This window comes from Peromyscus leucopus, chromosome 8a (genome assembly GCF_004664715.2).
Source record: "Peromyscus leucopus breed LL Stock chromosome 8a, UCI_PerLeu_2.1, whole genome shotgun sequence".
Classification (NCBI taxonomy): Eukaryota; Metazoa; Chordata; class Mammalia; order Rodentia; family Cricetidae; genus Peromyscus; species Peromyscus leucopus.
The window spans coordinates 36,578,492-36,596,132 of NC_051085.1; the positions used below are offsets into that span (position 1 = coordinate 36,578,492).

At 37.2% G+C, this 17,641-nt stretch overlaps 1 protein-coding gene across 1 annotated transcript; it reads left to right on the top strand.

The window, feature by feature from the left end:
* Nucleotides 1-912: 912 nt before the first annotated feature.
* Nmbr (neuromedin B receptor) lies at nucleotides 913-13,096 on the top strand. Its single transcript, XM_028861539.2, has 3 exons — nucleotides 913-1,881; nucleotides 7,785-8,133; nucleotides 11,645-13,096. The coding sequence occupies exons 1-3, from the start codon at nucleotides 1,424-1,426 to the stop codon at nucleotides 12,044-12,046; spliced, it is 1,209 nt and encodes a 402-aa protein (XP_028717372.1). The 5' UTR covers nucleotides 913-1,423; the 3' UTR covers nucleotides 12,047-13,096.
* Nucleotides 13,097-17,641: the final 4,545 nt, after the last annotated feature.

A 17,641-nucleotide genomic window follows, 5' to 3' on the forward strand; every position in this document is an offset into this window, starting at 1 on the left:
AGCCCAAGAACTCAAGACTACTCTGAGTGACATATAGCATCATGCTTCATAAAATGGATATATTGAATTTTAAGTGTTTAAATTTATGAGTGGCATTATCAGCTATAGGCATATATATATATATATATATATATACATGCATAAACGGATACATAGTGTTAATATCACACTAATATAAAAAGAAAAACAAGTTGGTAATTCACTAAAAAAAAAAACAAAAAAAAAAACAAAACAAAACAAAACAAAAAAAAAAACACACTTAAGTTTTACCACATGTGAACATAAGCTCTGAGACTAGCAAATTCAAGTCTGGAATTTATCCAAGTGTGTGCACCAGAAGCCATGTGCAAAAATGTTCATAGAAGCTTTATTTAAATCAGCTAAGGTTGTGAAACTTCCAAATGTTAGTGAACATGAGAATGGATGGGTAAGAGTTGTGTGTTTACAAGAGGCAACAACACATACACTCCTCACAAAGCTTGTATAGCTCCTACAGACAAGAAGGGAAGAAGTTAGATGTTTGTGTTCTGAAAAGTTCTATTCCTGCGATCTTCAAGAGAGAGCCAGCTAAGGTGAAGGGATGCACAGTGGTACTTTCTACCAGACTGCTTGTTCTGATGGCAAAGCTCACATCTAAGAGATGGGCACTTTATGCACGCTATATCCCAATAAAATATGTTAACAATACATCAACTGTAGGAAAGAATTTCCAGATTTGGGGTGGTGGTGGTGGGGTGGCCAGAGGACGATAGAATAAAGTGCAGAGCCATTTCCATTAACTTCGTCCTTTGTCCCTGGCTGGCTTGCTAAATTCAGTGTTTCAAACACTGGGGACTTGCCAGCTCAAATCTTCAATCCTCGGAGGCTCACAAACTTCCTGCGTGGGCTCCTCCTGCTCGGAGGCAGTTGAGGATGGATGTATATGGGGACGCAGAAGGAAAAAAAATAAAAAGGACTCAGCTCCCCTTCAGTTCCACACAGCAGTACAACAGGAAAGGCAGAGAGAAGAGCAAAGCTGTGGGGTGAACACAAAAGGCCCCGCGCTAGTGCCAGCGTTTCAGCTGCCGCTGGCTGGACAGCTCCTGGATGACTTCCGTTCCTGGGGTGGACCAGTGGGACAGGTAGGGTTCTTGGTCCCACAGGGACTGACCTCTATTCTCCCACTTGCTAAGAGCGGGAACTAAGTCTTAAAGACGGGGAAAAGCTTCAACGGCTTTGCTTTTTTTTGTTTGTTTGATTTAAATTGCAAACCTGCAGTAGTGAAGGGAACCTCTCCCAGGGCGAAGCTCCCGAGCGCGCCGCGCAGACTTCTCTGCGGGACCAGCGCGGTGGTTCAGTCCAGGAACCACAAACTTGCCAGGATTAGAGATTCATCAACTAAATCCACGTCGTGCTCATTGTACTTTTCGAGACGTTCGAGTGAATGAAAACTCCTGCAGGTTCTCTGGGAAAAGAGATCATGCCCCCCAGGTCTCTTGCCAACCTCTCCTTGCCCTTGGAGGCGAACGAGAGCGAGGCGGTTCCTGAGGTGTGGGAAAAAGATTTCCTGCCTGGCTCGGATGGGACCACTGCGGAGTTGGTGATCCGCTGTGTGATCCCATCCCTCTACCTAATCATCATTACGGTGGGCTTGCTGGGCAACATCATGCTGGTGAAGATATTCCTCACCAACAGCGCCATGAGGAGCGTCCCCAACATCTTCATCTCTAACCTGGCGGCTGGGGACCTGCTGCTGCTGCTGACCTGCGTTCCAGTGGACGCCTCCCGCTACTTTTTTGATGAGTGGGTGTTTGGCAAGCTGGGCTGCAAACTCATCCCCGCCATCCAGCTCACCTCTGTGGGGGTTTCTGTATTCACCCTCACCGCCCTCAGCGCAGACAGGTAAGAGTAAACAGGTAGCAAAGGGATAGACTGGAAAAGTGATGGATAGGGACAGGGGGCTAGGATGGTTGGGAATTGGGATGCATTAGCCGAGGAAAGGATGTTGGGATAGGTTGGGGAATGGAGACGGGGAAAGGAAAGTATATGTATAAAATGGAAACCTAGTAACTCGAGCTGAAACATGAGAACAGAAGTTTAAAAACATAAAAACTATTTAAATAATACTTAAAATTGCACTAATTTTAAACTTGCACACTCTGGTGCCTGCATTTCCCCACACACTTTGGAAACAAATTAAAGTTCAATTGGGATTTTATTTTATTTTTTCTGTGTGTGTCTGAACTTGAGCAGGCTCTTTCCTGATTCAGTAGGATGGCATTCTGGTATGTTAGAACACTAAGTTTAAGTTGAGGAAACTGTTTAGTTTAGACTGTGCACCCTTTACACTGTGAAATAGATACTATTCCTCTAAGTGAAAGCAATTAGAACTATACGTGTTCTTCAAAACTAGGCTCTCACATCTTCTTGTTTGAAAATCTTAAGTTCTTCTAGTTCTTGTTGAAATCAAGTAATCCCCCCAAAATAATGCTAAATTTTAACGTCTTAAAACAATACTGTGGGCACAGTCTTCACTATCAAATCCACTTTCACATACTCTAGCAGTGTGAAGTATCCATTATTTGACTTGGCAGATCAATTGGTTCAACTTTGTCATTTTCCATGTGTGGATCCTGAAGCTCAGAAAATGTAAGCCCTCCTGTGACTGCTGGGCAGAAAATCCAGGCTTCCTGAACGGAGGCTGATCCCAGGCTGTCTGCATCATGCTATCAGGTCTCTTATGCAGGAGGAAATGTCTGGGTTGTTGGCTGAGGGGTGGGGGGCAATGTTTATAATTAGGCACCATTATTGGACCTGTGCTCTCATTCTCTTGGGAATGAAGGACTGACTGAAGTTATTTAGCTAAACAGTTTAACTTGGATATAAAAATGGTATTTGGCCTCCTTATTAATTTTTCATATTGAATTATTAATGAGTCTGGATCTGAGTTTCCAGGAGCTCACTCTACTGTCTTATATTCACTTACACTAATTTGGAGTCACAGAGTTAATATATACTGGGAGTAAGACAATATTCAGGGGAGAGTTTTTGATGCTGTTGTTAAATAGATACTTAGTTTATATAACACACTATTTTAAATCACCCATGGAAAGGTGATTAAAATTTTAAAGAACTTACGAACTTTATTTTGTCCTCTCAGCACCAGTTCTACTATTGTTTAAAAAAAGTTTTATTTGAACTTCAAATCTAAAATATGACGTTTGACCTTGACTGCTCTTCTTCAAGCGAACTACTCTAATCAGACTGCTAAAGAAATAAGCTTAATTAGAGCCAAACACGATGATTAGCCACTACAGTAGGTGAAATTGACACCAAGCATTCATTTCTAAAGCATGGCATTAATAGCAAGACTCAGAACTTGAGTTTAACTCACACAAGTTTATTTCCAATCTATTGTCATGGAAGCAAGTACGTTTGCCCTGACCAGAGGCAGAAAACTGAAGAGCCTCCTGTATTTAGGACTTTTTTGGGGGGCATCATATGCATACCATAGCAATTATGGAGTCAGCATGATACTCACATTATAAAGACAAAGACTGGTGCATCGCCTCTCTTGGACCATTGAGTACCCTAGCTGTTTTCAGTTTGGTCCAATTAACAAAGCTTAAATAGAAATGTCAATAACATAACAGGGATAAAAAGGGAGGAGAACAAGTGTAGGGAAAATGAAAAGTTGAAAAATATAGGATGACCCATACTTTCACAAAAGGTAATAATTTTTCTGAGAGCTTCTGAGTTGTCATCTCAAAAGAAAAGTTGCCTTTTATAGTAAGAACCCAGCTGTGATTTCTACAGAACCATTATCACAGAATGAACGGTTATTTCTGCACCTAATTCATTACATCTGTATTAAATAAAGTGTGTTATATTATATTTGACTGCAGTAAATTATGTCTTTTACTCAATTGATTTCCATCACTGCTAGATCGCTTCCATTTTCCTTCTCATTAGAAGTAGCATCATTGACTTAAAATGCACTGTGTTATTCTTGAGTATTAATACTGTTTCCACAATTCAGTTAGAGCTATGTGATTATTTGTCTAATTGTGACACACATGGTGAGATGGGAATCTCCAGGCTGGATTTTGTGGCAGCTGGGTCCTCATTGAAAGCCCTTATAAACACATATTTTACCTAGAGAAGGGTGACAACATAACACAAAACTTATGCCCCTAAGGTAGTGTTTACCTAATATGAAAAACAAGACGAAAACCTGCAGGGAAGGCATCTGATTCTCTAAACACCAGACTTCTGTTGATCCCAGAAATCCCTGGTGCTGTGTACCCATTACTCCAGTAAGCTTGCAGGAAGCCTGAGGCAATGATACCCACTGCTAATTGTTTCTGATCATGACCTACGTGCAGCCTTGAAAAAATATTAGTCGAATAAAGGCAGAGTCTCTCAATTCACATCCTAGAGACTCACTCTGTCAGGCAATTTTTGGAAAAACTCAATTTGTCCTTCTTGCCCCACCCCCAGTTCTTCAGATGATTCTGAAGCTTGATGCACTCCAACGTCACTAGATAATCTCCACTCTACACCACCATGCCTATTTCCGCCCACTATTTAGCAGCTCCACTTACCACAATTGATTTTAATTAATGATATCCTTAATACTCAGACCAATAACCATTTACTGAGAACACACTGTGTGTTCTGGACGTTATACTAGTGAAGCAACAATGAGCAATAGCTTTGCTTCTGTTAATCTGTGGTTCACACCTGGACTCCTTGTTGGCATCCTTTCTGCACCATAAAGCTTGATAAGAAAAGAGATGCTAGTTTAACCAGACATGCTTAAAGAAAGAGATTTTTGAGACGTTCTGATGATTTTTGCAAGAAATAAAAATGATCTAATTTTCTGTTTATTTTATAGTATGATTAAATTCAGTTTTATATTTATACCAAATTTATACTACATATATATATCATAAATGAGATTCAAGTTGATGAAGAAATCTGTTCATTGATGCTTAATATATGGATGGTGAATATACTTCTCTATGTCTGTCTTCTGATTAGTTATTCCTTAATTCAGTTTTCAATTAGGAATATCTCTCTGAGACTATTTGTAAGGGAAAATGTAACATTTTACACATATCTGCTATGCTACTGAGTTTAATTAAATAGGTTTTATGCTGAGGGACATCTTTCTCATGTTTTATGTAAATATTTGAAGAAGGCATGATAAGGCAGCCCACTTTAATATTCATTAGAAGACTTTACTTATTGCTTTATATTCTTCCAAAGATATACTTGCAGCATTAATATTCTCTCAGAGCTGGGTCTATGGCTCAGTGGTAAAGTGTTTGCCTTGCATGCATAATGCCCTGGGTTTATTTCCTAGTACTCCCTTCTCCCCCACAAAACAAACAAACAAACAAACAAACAAACAAACAAACAAACAAACACTCATTTATAGTTGTAAACTATGTTACAGTACTGACAGCTTTGGTAATCTGTAGTTTTTCTATTATAATTCTTTGTGTATCAAATTTGTACTGTTGTCTTTTCATTTAGTCGTGTATTATTTAGAGACACCCCCCCCCCCGCTCCCCTGAGATACAGCCCTCTTTTCTTGCAGAAGGTGACAAGAATCATCCCTGTTGAAAAGGTCTTCTTCATCTTTACCATACTCTCCAGCTAGGTTTATTTTCTTAAATGAATTTGACCTATTGCTAGTAATCTTAACACAATGAAAAGTTCATTCATTTTCTAACCCTTTAAGTTTCTCTGCCTTCTTTTTAGGGGCATAATACCCATTATAGTCTGGAGGTTTGTTATCCTCCTAAAATTCATAAATTGAAATCTTTTTGCACAAAACAATGGTGACAGGTAGTGGAAACATTGTGAGGTGATCAGGTCTTTAGAGTAGGGTCATTGTGGAAAAAACTCCAGAAGGGCCCAGTAGAAGACACTGCTTATAAACAAAGGCACAGTGAAACCACTAACTGGACCACTCTGAATAGAAAGAAAAACGTTTGGAGGAACAAACTTCCAGGCTGCCTGGGAGAATAGAGGCTCGTGGCTGGTTGAGAAAGCAAATTGGTGTTATATGATAGTCATCAGGATGGGGGTCTTAGAGCTGAGCAGGCTGTTCAGACCATTCTGAAACTAGATGTCCTTGCCCAGGCATTTGAGGTAGTTGACTGCTGGGATGGATAAGGGAGGCAGTGGCTTTCCTGGTAGCTCCTGAGAAATGCTGAGTTTAGATTTCTGTTTACCCAATAAAGTCCTTCTGTTTACACAGGCAGAGTCCTTCTGTTTAGGACACTGTCATCAGCACTGATGTTTTGGGAGCCTGCTTTGGACCTAACACACGCCATCCAGGAAGGGTACTCTCACTGGACACTGAATCTGTCAAAGTCTTCATCCTGGTCTTCCTCCTCTTCGGGACTGTAAAATAACTTTCTAGGGTTTATAAATCACCCAGTCTAGGTTACTTTGATTTAGTATTTCAAATTACCTAAGACTATGTCTCTGCAAGAGTATGTACTAGATAGTGTGGAGAGGGACATCTTCCTTTTATTTTTTATAAATATCAAGGATATTTAGAATGTCCTTTGTGGTTCTTGGTTACCTAAAAGAAGGTTTGTTATGGATCTTTATTATCTGTGTTATCCATCCTCTTCCATCAAAAAATTACAATCAGCAGATTTATTTATTTATTTATTTATTTATTTATTTATTTAATGGTAATTTGCCCTTATCAGATATCTGATAACCATTAAAAGTCAATAAATATGTAAATTTTGGAAGGGAGATATTTTTATCTTTACTTTAGAGTGAAAATAAAAAAAGACCTTAAGTGACTTTTCTAAATAATATAGACAATGATGAATTAGTCTGACTGAAATCACTTTTTATTACATTTTCTTATTTATCTCTTAGATATATTATATCTTCAGATCCTTTAAAGACAAATACAGCATGCTTATATATAATTTGGTTTGTTTGCATTATCATTACTTCATTTAAAGTTTGGAGTTGGCTGTGAAAAGTTAAGGATGAAGACACTGCGTCTCAGAATGTGAGTCCTCTACTCCCTGTCAATCCTATACATTGCCGCTAATATACAAGAGGTGAGAGGGTAGGGCTTCTATCTGGTCCAACAAAGTGAAATAGATCTATAAAACCAGAGGACTCTTCAATTTTCAGTTCTTTCAATTGGATTGTGGAGGAAAAAAATCCCACTCTGGACTAGTATCTAGGGTTTATTGTTTAGGAAACTGTTAAGGAAAAATGTTGAGAGTCTCAAAATCTGAAGCTATAAGACCAGAATCAAGGTAAAATTTAACTGCATTGCTTTGCAGACCTTTAACAACTCAGTTATTTTCCTTTGATAGCAAGTATAATGAATGATAGATTGGAAATGAAAGAATTTAAATAAAAAAATCTAATAGCTGATCAAATTCAATTGAAAAATGATACATATACTGTACATTGATTGAAGATAAAAATCATTGTGGAAGAGCCAACCACCATTGCTTAGGAGATTCTACTTTAAAATATTTTCCTCTCTCTGCTTGTGCTCTGTGCCAATAAGCCCTGGAATGAATTGGAGACACTGAGATGCCAGGGAATTTGTGTCTTCCATACATTAGGAAACAGCCAGGGAAGAAAGAAATGTTGGTATCTCTACTGCCAGCGAGATTTATTTCCTTCTTTCCTCCCTCTCTCTTTCTCTCTCTCCTTCCTTTCTATCTTTCATTTATCCCCCATTCCCTTCTTTCTCCTTCCTTCTTCCTTCCTTCCTAAAGAGTAACTTGAGCCTCTTGTTCTAGGTACAGAGCTATCGTGAACCCCATGGACATGCAGACTTCTGGCGTGGTGCTGTGGACCAGTGTGAAGGCTGTGGGCATCTGGGTAGTCTCCGTGTTGTTGGCTGTCCCTGAAGCTGTGTTTTCGGAAGTAGCAAGAATTGGTAGCTTGGAAAACAACAGTTTCACAGCATGCATACCCTACCCGCAAACAGATGAGTTACATCCAAAGATTCACTCCATACTCATTTTTCTTGTCTATTTCCTCATACCTCTTGTTATTATCAGCATTTATTATTACCACATTGCAAAAACTTTAATTAAAAGTGCACACAATCTTCCGGGAGAATACAATGAACATACCAAAAAGCAGGTAAGCTGAGTCAGGATGTGTGTGTGTGTGTGTGTGTGTGTGTGTGTGTGTGTGTGTGTGTGTGTGTTATTTTATGGGTTGTTAATCCCAAGACATACAAAGGCAGCCTTTGGGCTTTCACTTGCCTTAACTGAAAGGATTCCTGGGGAATTTCTTATATGTGTTTGTGTCCCATATAAATGGGATTTCCTTTGATCCTATTTATCAGGCATCTGAGCCTCTGACAAGAACTGGAATATTATCAGTAGAAATTAATGTCTTTGTGATTGGTGACAGTTATGTTGGTAAAGAGCCTGCATAGTAGTGTGAGGACTGAGTTCAGATCCCCTGAGCCGTGTAAAAATGTCGGGTATGGGCTGTAACTAACAGCATGAGGGGGGCGTGTACAGACAGGAAATTCCTTGGAGCTTGCTGGCCAGTTACACTACTATCTGTACAAAAGGTTCAGAGAGAGAACCAGGTCCAAAAGATTAAGTAGAGAGTGATAGTGGATACACTAAGTTGGCTTCTGACTTCCACACACAAGTGCATATGCACGCACATATACAGATGCACACACATATACACATGAATGGATAATAAATAAAAATTAATGTTTATTTGTTTTTTAAAATATTTTATATGAATATACTTTCACAAAGATGAAGATCATCAATCTGAAAATTCCACATTTTAAGTGTAAATTGACTACTATCTTTTCCTGGTATCCCTGTAAGGGTAACTGGAAATGCAAAGAAGGATGTCTCTGTAAAGAGAATAGGGCACTGCCTAGGGCTGGGCATGGGGCTTGAGTGGGTAGCAGAATGGGAGGCTCTAGGAACTTCAGAGATGCAGAGGGAATGAATGTGATGCCCAAGGGGGCTGGTGGTTGGGACTGTTGGCCTTTTGCAACTGTACAACCTTCCCCATAGACAGCACACATTAGTTGAAAGTTGGTAACAGAGAGGAGGGAGGTAGCTCAGTGGTTAGAGAGCACTGACTGATGTTCCAGAGGGCCCAGGTTCAATTCCCAGGCCAGGGTTAAAAAAGAAAAACAAGGGCTGGAGAGATGGCTCAGAGGTTAAGAGCACCGACTGCTCTTCCAGAGGTCCTGAGTTCAGTTCCCAGCAACCACATGGTGGCTCACAGCCATCTGTAATGAGATCTGGCACACTCTTCTGTATACATAATAAATAAATAAATCTTTAAAAAAAAAGAAAAACAAACAAACAAACAAATAAACAAAACAAAATGAAAATTGGTAACATGTAGAGTAGTTACAATTTTTTTTTGTTAAAAAGCATGCAATAAAAATTTCAATTAAAGTTATTCTTGTGAAAGTGAAAGAATTGTTTTTCCAGTTGTGTCTTTCTATAGTCCTAGAGAAAAAAAAATACTCTAATGGGCTAGAACTTCTATAATGACAAATCTTACAGGGAGGCAATGGATGCTTGTTGCCAGTGTGAAGGCAAACAAACTTAATCTGAGATTACTAGAGTTAGTGGCAGGTGTAGATGGAGCGAGAGAATGGAGCTTTGAGCCACCAGTCAGCAGCAGGAGCTGGCCGAGGTTTCCATGGTGCAGAGTAGTCTTCATTAATTAATGACTATCAACATGAAGAGTTGACATTCATTTTAGAGATTCAGATAGTGAACCAATGTCTCAGACAAATGAATCATTTGTTGTCTAAGTATCTGGAACCAGGGAAGCAAAACATCTATGCCACAAGCTCATTGTACCCTTTACATAACTAGACACTTTACTCGGTGTTTTGTAATCCAACTTGTATCATAATTGCATTTTTGAGTTTTGGTTTTTGATTTCCTTTAAATTGAGTTTTTCAATACCCACAGCTTGTTTTTTTAGTGCTGTCAGTTCTGCCTTACTTTCTTTAAATTTCCAATTGGAGATTTATATGCCCTGATTGGATAACCAATTCTTAACATTTTCCAGGACATCATCTCAAAGCCCAACTTAATGGACTTGGATCTTCAGTTTCAGACTGCCATGATAGTTTTACCCCCATGCCATGTCATCCAGGGAGGACACAGGGAGTGCTCTACATTCCATATTCATACTTTCTAACATGGTTGGGTTGTCTAACTTAGGGTACTAAGATGTATCATTAGTACCACTGCATTCTATTTCTCCAGGTCAGCTATACTTGGGTGTTCAGACTTTCCAGTTCTTTCTTAAGTACTCTAGCTGCTGACCAATGTCTCCATCTTAGAAAATGTGAAGATTGCTGTTAGTATCTTCTGATAAACTGTGTCCCTACTCACACTGTTGTACTTAAGCATTTAGGAAAATTGGGAAATAAGATCTAAATTTTGTACTCTAGATTTCTACCAAAGCATTCTTAAGTTAAAATAGTAAATGTCTGACTTTGAGTTCTATTTATTACAGACCTGAAGATTTTCTTATAAAACAGTAAGCATAGCATGAATTCTATGAAAAATACTCTAAAATATAATCCAGTTTAATAATGTTACTAGGGTTGATAGTTATTACAGAAGTTTAAAAATTATTTTACCTCTATCATCTACCTATCTATCTATCTATCTATCTATCTATCTATCTATCTATCTATCTATCTATCTAATCTATCTATCTATCTATCTATCTATCTATCTATCTATCTATCTATCATCTCCATCTATCCTTCTACATATCTATCATTTATCTATCATCTATTTATCTATTTATATTGTGTGCATACATGGGCATGCCAGAGTGAGTGTGTGACAATTTGAGGAAAACTTCCTGGTGTTATTGCTCTTCATCTACCATGGAAGTCCTGAGTTCACTAGGCTTAACAGCATATGACTTTAGCCACTGAGCTCTCTCTCCAATCCCAGAAAAATTTCATTATTATATGAGCCAGGGGCCTAAATCTCAATGTTTATTTGTTTGTTCATTTTTTATTATTTACTTGTGTGTGTGTGTGTGTGTGTGTGTGTGTGTGAGAGAGAGAGAGAGAGAGAGAGAGAGAGAGAGAGAGAGAGAGAGAGAGAGAGAGAGAGAGAGAGAGAGAGAGAGAAACAAAGGAGAAGAAATAGTGAGAATTATAAAAAAAGTCAAGTCCTGTTTCAATAGGTCATTTTTTTTCTTGTTTAAAATACCATGATATTTGGAAAATATGTCCACTTGTGTGTATTCTATGTTTAAGTAATTTAGTTTATTTATTATAAGCAAAATAATTTGCATTTTTACTAACATGGCCCTACTGTAAGTAAAAGATAAGCATTTTAAGGCATTCATTAATGCTACTGCTTTGACATGAAGACTGTCATGTGTAATTTATCATCTGACCTTGTATAAATCTTAAATATTCTTAAAAGAAAATAATGTGGTGGACAAAATTGTCTTCGTCAAGCTATTAGAGCAAACACTTTAATGAGGTAAAGCAACAGTTTGTGTGTTTGGGAGTCACCACGTGCCCTGATAAGCTTCCTTGCATCTGGGAGGTGAGTTTGGGCCATGGCTCTCTCTGCTTCCCATGGACCCACGGCCATCTCTGCTGCTTTTACAGATGGAGACCCGGAAACGCCTGGCTAAGATTGTGCTCGTCTTCGTGGCCTGCTTCGTCTTCTGTTGGTTTCCCAACCACGTCCTCTACTTGTACAGGTCTTTCAACTACAAGGAGATCGACCCTTCTCTGGGTCACATGATTGTCACCTTAGTGGCCCGGGTTCTGAGTTTCAGCAATTCCTGCGTCAATCCCTTTGCCCTCTACCTGCTCAGCGAAAGCTTCCGGAAGCGCTTCAACAGCCAGCTCTGCTGCCGAGGGAAGGCCTATGCTGAGAGGTCAACCAGCTACCTTCTCAGCTCTTCAGCCGTGAGAATGACTTCTCTGAAGAGCAACACAAAGAACGTGGTGACGAGTTCTGTCCTGCTAAATGGACATAGCTTGAAGCAGGAAATAGCACTGTGATTAGAGGCCACTCAACCAACTGTTAAAAACATTCCTTACAAACTTTGTCATTATTATTGGGCAAAAGCAGAACTAAATAATTTCCACATTCATACTGTTCCCCAGCTAATTCGTCAGGGGACTTCATGACTGAGTCAAGTACAAGACAAATATTTTTCTCTGAATAGAATTTTACATTACACCATGGACATCTATATTAAACACACGTAACTCACATATATCTTCTGCTAACATTGATTTACAAATTCCCTCAGGATTTAAGGCATTGCAACAAGCAATTGTGCCATATTTACTTCAAATTCCTTTTATCCTAAATCATAGAGAACATTTCCATAATGAGTCAGTAATTCGGTAATTCAAACACCTATTATTTGAAATATAAATTACATCATTCTGATGAGTAGATTTTATTTATTGCAAGTATATATATGTATATATATGTATTAATTTGAAAAAAGTCCAAAATGGAGCTCAATCATAGTTCATTAATATTTATGGTTCTTTATATAATTATAATTTATAGAAATGTAAGTTCTAGATATGGTATTGGAAAGTGTGATAACATTTGATTATGAATTGTAAGTTAATATGTGAATGTGTATATGTAAAACAGGTATCAGATGTTCCGAATTCCAATACTATGACTCAGATGTTTGCATGACCATTTTTGTAAACACTTAAATTCATGACATTTGGCTGCTTCTGTGTAGGTAATAAGATTTGTATAATTCTGGTAAGTTCTCATTTGTTCTTGCATCTGCCAACTGACAAGTGTATGGGATCTCAGACACTTTTCTCTGCATGATATCACAGTTTTCTCTGAATAAACATCTTGATATTTTCAGCAAAATATAAACATTGTCTTTATTAAATCCCAAAAGCCACTCTTTTCTTCAGCCCATACCAAATATTTAATTCTTGAGTTCTTCATACCAAGTTGAATTCTAAACACATTAAGGTGACTTTGCTGACACATTAAGCTTCCCTTTAAATATTCCTAACCCACACTACTGAAGATATGAAACAATCATTTGGACACAGCAATTGAAAAATAAATGAAAGCAAATTATCTATAGCATATGATAGTAGGAATGATAATGAACACTTATTAAGTGTTTACTATTTTCTAGCTTATTACCAGAGCTTTATACTTAATTTTAATTGTGTATATGTAATTTTAATTTTTTTCTTATGTATAAACTCTTAATGAATGAAAGAAGGATCCAATTTTCTAGGTTATAAAGATGCTCAAAATGTGGGGCATCTTTATTTAAAAGATAACACAATTTTACAAATCCAATGAGAACCTCAGTACATTGTCAGAAATTTGGTCTTTAGCCTTCATTAACTTTATGGAAAGATCACATGTGAAGTAGGTCTTGGTTTCTTTATTTTATCGGTTGGGAAATTGATGCTCAGCTATATTTAGTGACTTAAGGAAGATTATCCTGCCATGTAGACAACTTAGAATATAAAACCAGATACACCATAAAGTGTGTGCTCCACTACTCCACTGACATTCAGCTGTGGCTTTCAACCACTGATCTCAACTTCCAGGCAAGCTACAGATCTATTTACCATGAAATCACACAGTGTGCACAAAGTTTACATTAATTTTGATCATCTTAAAAATCATTTAAGGTGCTGGGCGGTGGTGGCGCACGCCTTTAATCCCAGCACTTGGGAGGCAGAGGCAGGCGGATCTCTGTGAGTTCGAGGCCAGCCTGGCAGCCTGGGCTACCAAGTGAGTTCCAGGAAAAGGCGCAAAGCTACACAGAGAAACCCTGTCTCGAAAAACCAAAAAAAAAAAAAAAAAAAAAAAAAAATCATTTAAGGCTCATTTACTGTAATTTTTAGAATCAAGGTCTAGGAATTAAAAATCCCTGGTCAATGCAGAATATTTCTCATTAAGGATTTTAAGAAGATAATTGACACATAGGAAAGATTGTATAAGTCATCTACATATGAATTATATGTATAGAAATAGATGAAATATTATAAAAACAGATGCATATATCTTGTAATGTATTTTCATGACCTTAAAACTAAAGGGACATGTATATAACATTATCCATGAATTCCTAATAATTTAGAGTTAAAGAGAATACAATTGTGATATAACAATCAGGTATTTTGTAAGGATGGAAAGCATTTATTTATGAAAGTCTTTCAAAAAAAATTTTCCCTAAACATTTTACTAAAACATTGTCCTGTAAGATACCAATGTAATATGATGGCAATGCAAATTTATATCTTCTTTTTACTAGAAAGTTTATTAACAATGAGCACAGTTCTGAATACAGTATCACAGTTTGGCTGCATTTAAATTTTAAATAGATTTATTTTTATTTTATGTGTATGAGGTTTTTGCTTCCATGCATGTATGTGCACTAGTGTATGCTTGGTGCCTGTGGAGGTCAGAAGAAGGCACTGGATTGCCTGCAACTGCAGTTACAGATGGTTGTGAGCCACATGTGGGCACTAGGAACCAAGACTGTGTCACCTGCAAGAGAAGTAAGAGTTTCTTTTCTTTTTTTTTTTTTAACAACTGAGATATTTTTCCAGCCCCTCAAAAATTCTCTTTTTTTTGGGCATAGACATGGAGAGTTACATTAGTAAATATTTTATAATGATGAAGATGATAATAGCTGTTATATTTATCAAATGGTTGACAAAACAATATTTTTTCCATTGCATACATAGAGCCACACTTGAACAAGTGAGATTGTATTCATTTCAAATTTAGAGTTGGAATTCTTTTTACTTGTTGGATTTTGTATGCTTAGTATATAGGTACTTGTTGATGGTCTGATTTGTGATAGTTAGACATACTATTTTTCTACTCTACAATTGTGTAAAGTTTATATGCATTATGTAGAAAATATTTATTAAAATTTGAGCTTTTGCTGAATTGGTGGCATCACCCTATGTCTTGATGCCAGACAAGAGCAGCAAACTAAAGGTCTGTATCCATTTAATCACAGGGGTAAAAGACAATAATCTATAGTGTATTGTACTGAATAAGTCATATGTGATAAAAAACTTTTTATTAAGCCCAAATTAAATGTTTATTTCCTAACTCTAGGCCAATGTAAGTATTCTAAACATGTTTAATGTAGCCTACAATGTTTGGGAGGGTAGGTGTAATTTTGTGGGGACAGGGTCTGGCTGCATAGTGTTGGTTGGCCTAGAACACTAGCCTTGAACTCACAGAGATTCACCTGGCTCTGCCTCTTGAGTACTGGTGTTAAATACATAAACAACCATGCCTGGCCTTAAATACATTGTTGGTTTGATATTTTCAATATACAATGGATTTGTCACACAGACTTATTAGATCACCCCTTTGTGGCTAAGGAGCACCTGTGCTTGTTCCTGGGTGTTGGACTATTTCATAGCTCTTTCTATGGTTGAATGTGCTTCGAAAGTTCCTGGTTGGAAACTTAATCCCAGTTCAATAGTGTTGAGAGGCACAATCTTTTGAGAGATGACTAGAGAATGGGGGTTCTGTCTTAAGGAATACATTAATGTCTTACTCATGAGAATGAGGTCATTTACACAGGAGTGGCATGTTTATAAAGGATGTCCACTTCCTTCCCTCTCCATTGCTCACAGGCTCGAATTTGTGACATTTTTCTGCTGTTCATGATGTGGCAATAAGAGTCTCCAGATGTTGCCATGGGTCTTAAACTTATCTGTTCTGGAACTGTGAGCCAGTTAACCTTCTATTATTTACAAGTTAAACAACCTATCCAGCAAAAATAAACAAAGACAGTTCTTATTACCAAATCATGATAATGAAGTAAATTAGCCCTAAGTTTGTCCAGGAAGTGCACAGAACAATAGCAAACTAAGTGAAGGCTTCAAAGCAGGCAGAAGTAGAGTGAATATTCTCACTTTTAATAAGCTTATGGGATATGTCTTATTGTTAAAGTATCCTCTTTAAAACAGGAAATGTGAAAGAAATAAAAATATTACCCTTTCATATGCTTGAGACTAGGTCCTATTTTTATAACTATCTCCTGCACATAAAATGGATTAGTGACATCACAAAGATTAAATATATGATGTAAGGTTGTCAGGCAATGCCTGGCATAACAGTAAATATTCACTGAAGGTACTGTTTAGCATACTTGAAAATTGACTCCTATCATCCAGTGGCATGATAATAAAATTTATTGCACATTTACTATGACAGCTAGTACTGTGTCCTTTATAAGGATCATTATGTCAGCTCTTGAAAGGAGACATCATTCTAATTTCCATCCAATGCATAAGGAATTTGAATGTTAGTAGAAGGCAAAACACATGAGGAAGTACTTATCATTAAGCTCTTACTGGTTTCTAAATTCTTATAAAATCATCCACTATTTAAGGATATTTTAGTCAATGTGGAGCTGAACATACTATGATGAACCCATTAGATGAAGTCATCTAATAACATCATAGCTGTCATTGTTAGTGTAACTACATAATATGATATTCCACAATGATGACATCACCAGATGATATATTTCTAGGAATGTATTGTTGTTTCTAAGCAATGCATGAATATAAGCTCTCTATAGTTAAGAGTCCCTGGGATTTCAAATTCAGTTACAACTTTGAAAGAAAGGATTAAATGTGTTAGTTTCCTCCCTGAAATATAAGGGTTATTTTACAAGGACAAAGAGAATGGCACTTTGAGTTTAGCTTGATCATTCTCAGAAAAAACAGCTTAAATTTTAAGTCGTTTTCCTGAGTACATCCACAAAATGACATCTTGTATATTAAAATGTGGAAATGTAATTTTCCCCAAAATTCTTTTATCAATTTTGTGTGTGCTACATAAAAAAACACAGGAAAGGAATAAAATTTGGTGAATTTAAAAAATACAGTACATATTTCATTTGTCTGTTTGCTCATTAGAGCATATGCTAAATATTGATTAAATCCCATAGAGTTCCAGAATAATTAATAGAGTTTGAACAAGTGTAATCCCCATGTACTCATATTTTATTTTTAGCTTCATTGCTCAGTCAGAAAATAGTTCCATGTTTCTAAGAAAGAAGCTACTTCAATCACCAGACAGCTATTAAAATAGAATATGCATAAGGATTTCAACTTCAAATAATTTTACATTGCAGTATGTTTTCCTTAGCCTTGCTCAAAACAGTAGGGATAGACACCACAAAATATGGTCCGGCTATGGGATTGAAAATTATTTGTGTGGAGTTATAAAACGAACAAAAGAGAATAAGCAAGAGAAGTGTGTTTGTGACTGTGGCACTGGAGACCATTATAGGACGCCTTGCTTATCAGCATAAGCCATGGTTACAGCATTTCACACCACTTTAGTCTCTAAATTATTTTGCCAAGTCATTTTATTGTCCATATGTTGCATCTTAGCAAGCTTTTGGACAGGAAATTTTCCTGTATCCCTAACTCAGTGTTAATCTGTAATGGACAATTTGAAATCAGATACAGCAAACCTTAGTGAATATTTTATTTCTAAGAACTGACTCTCCTCTTGGGTAATAAATTGGTAATAATTATCCCTTCTGCCTCATAATGGAAGAAATATATAAATTAAAGCCATTTGGGAATTTTATAATT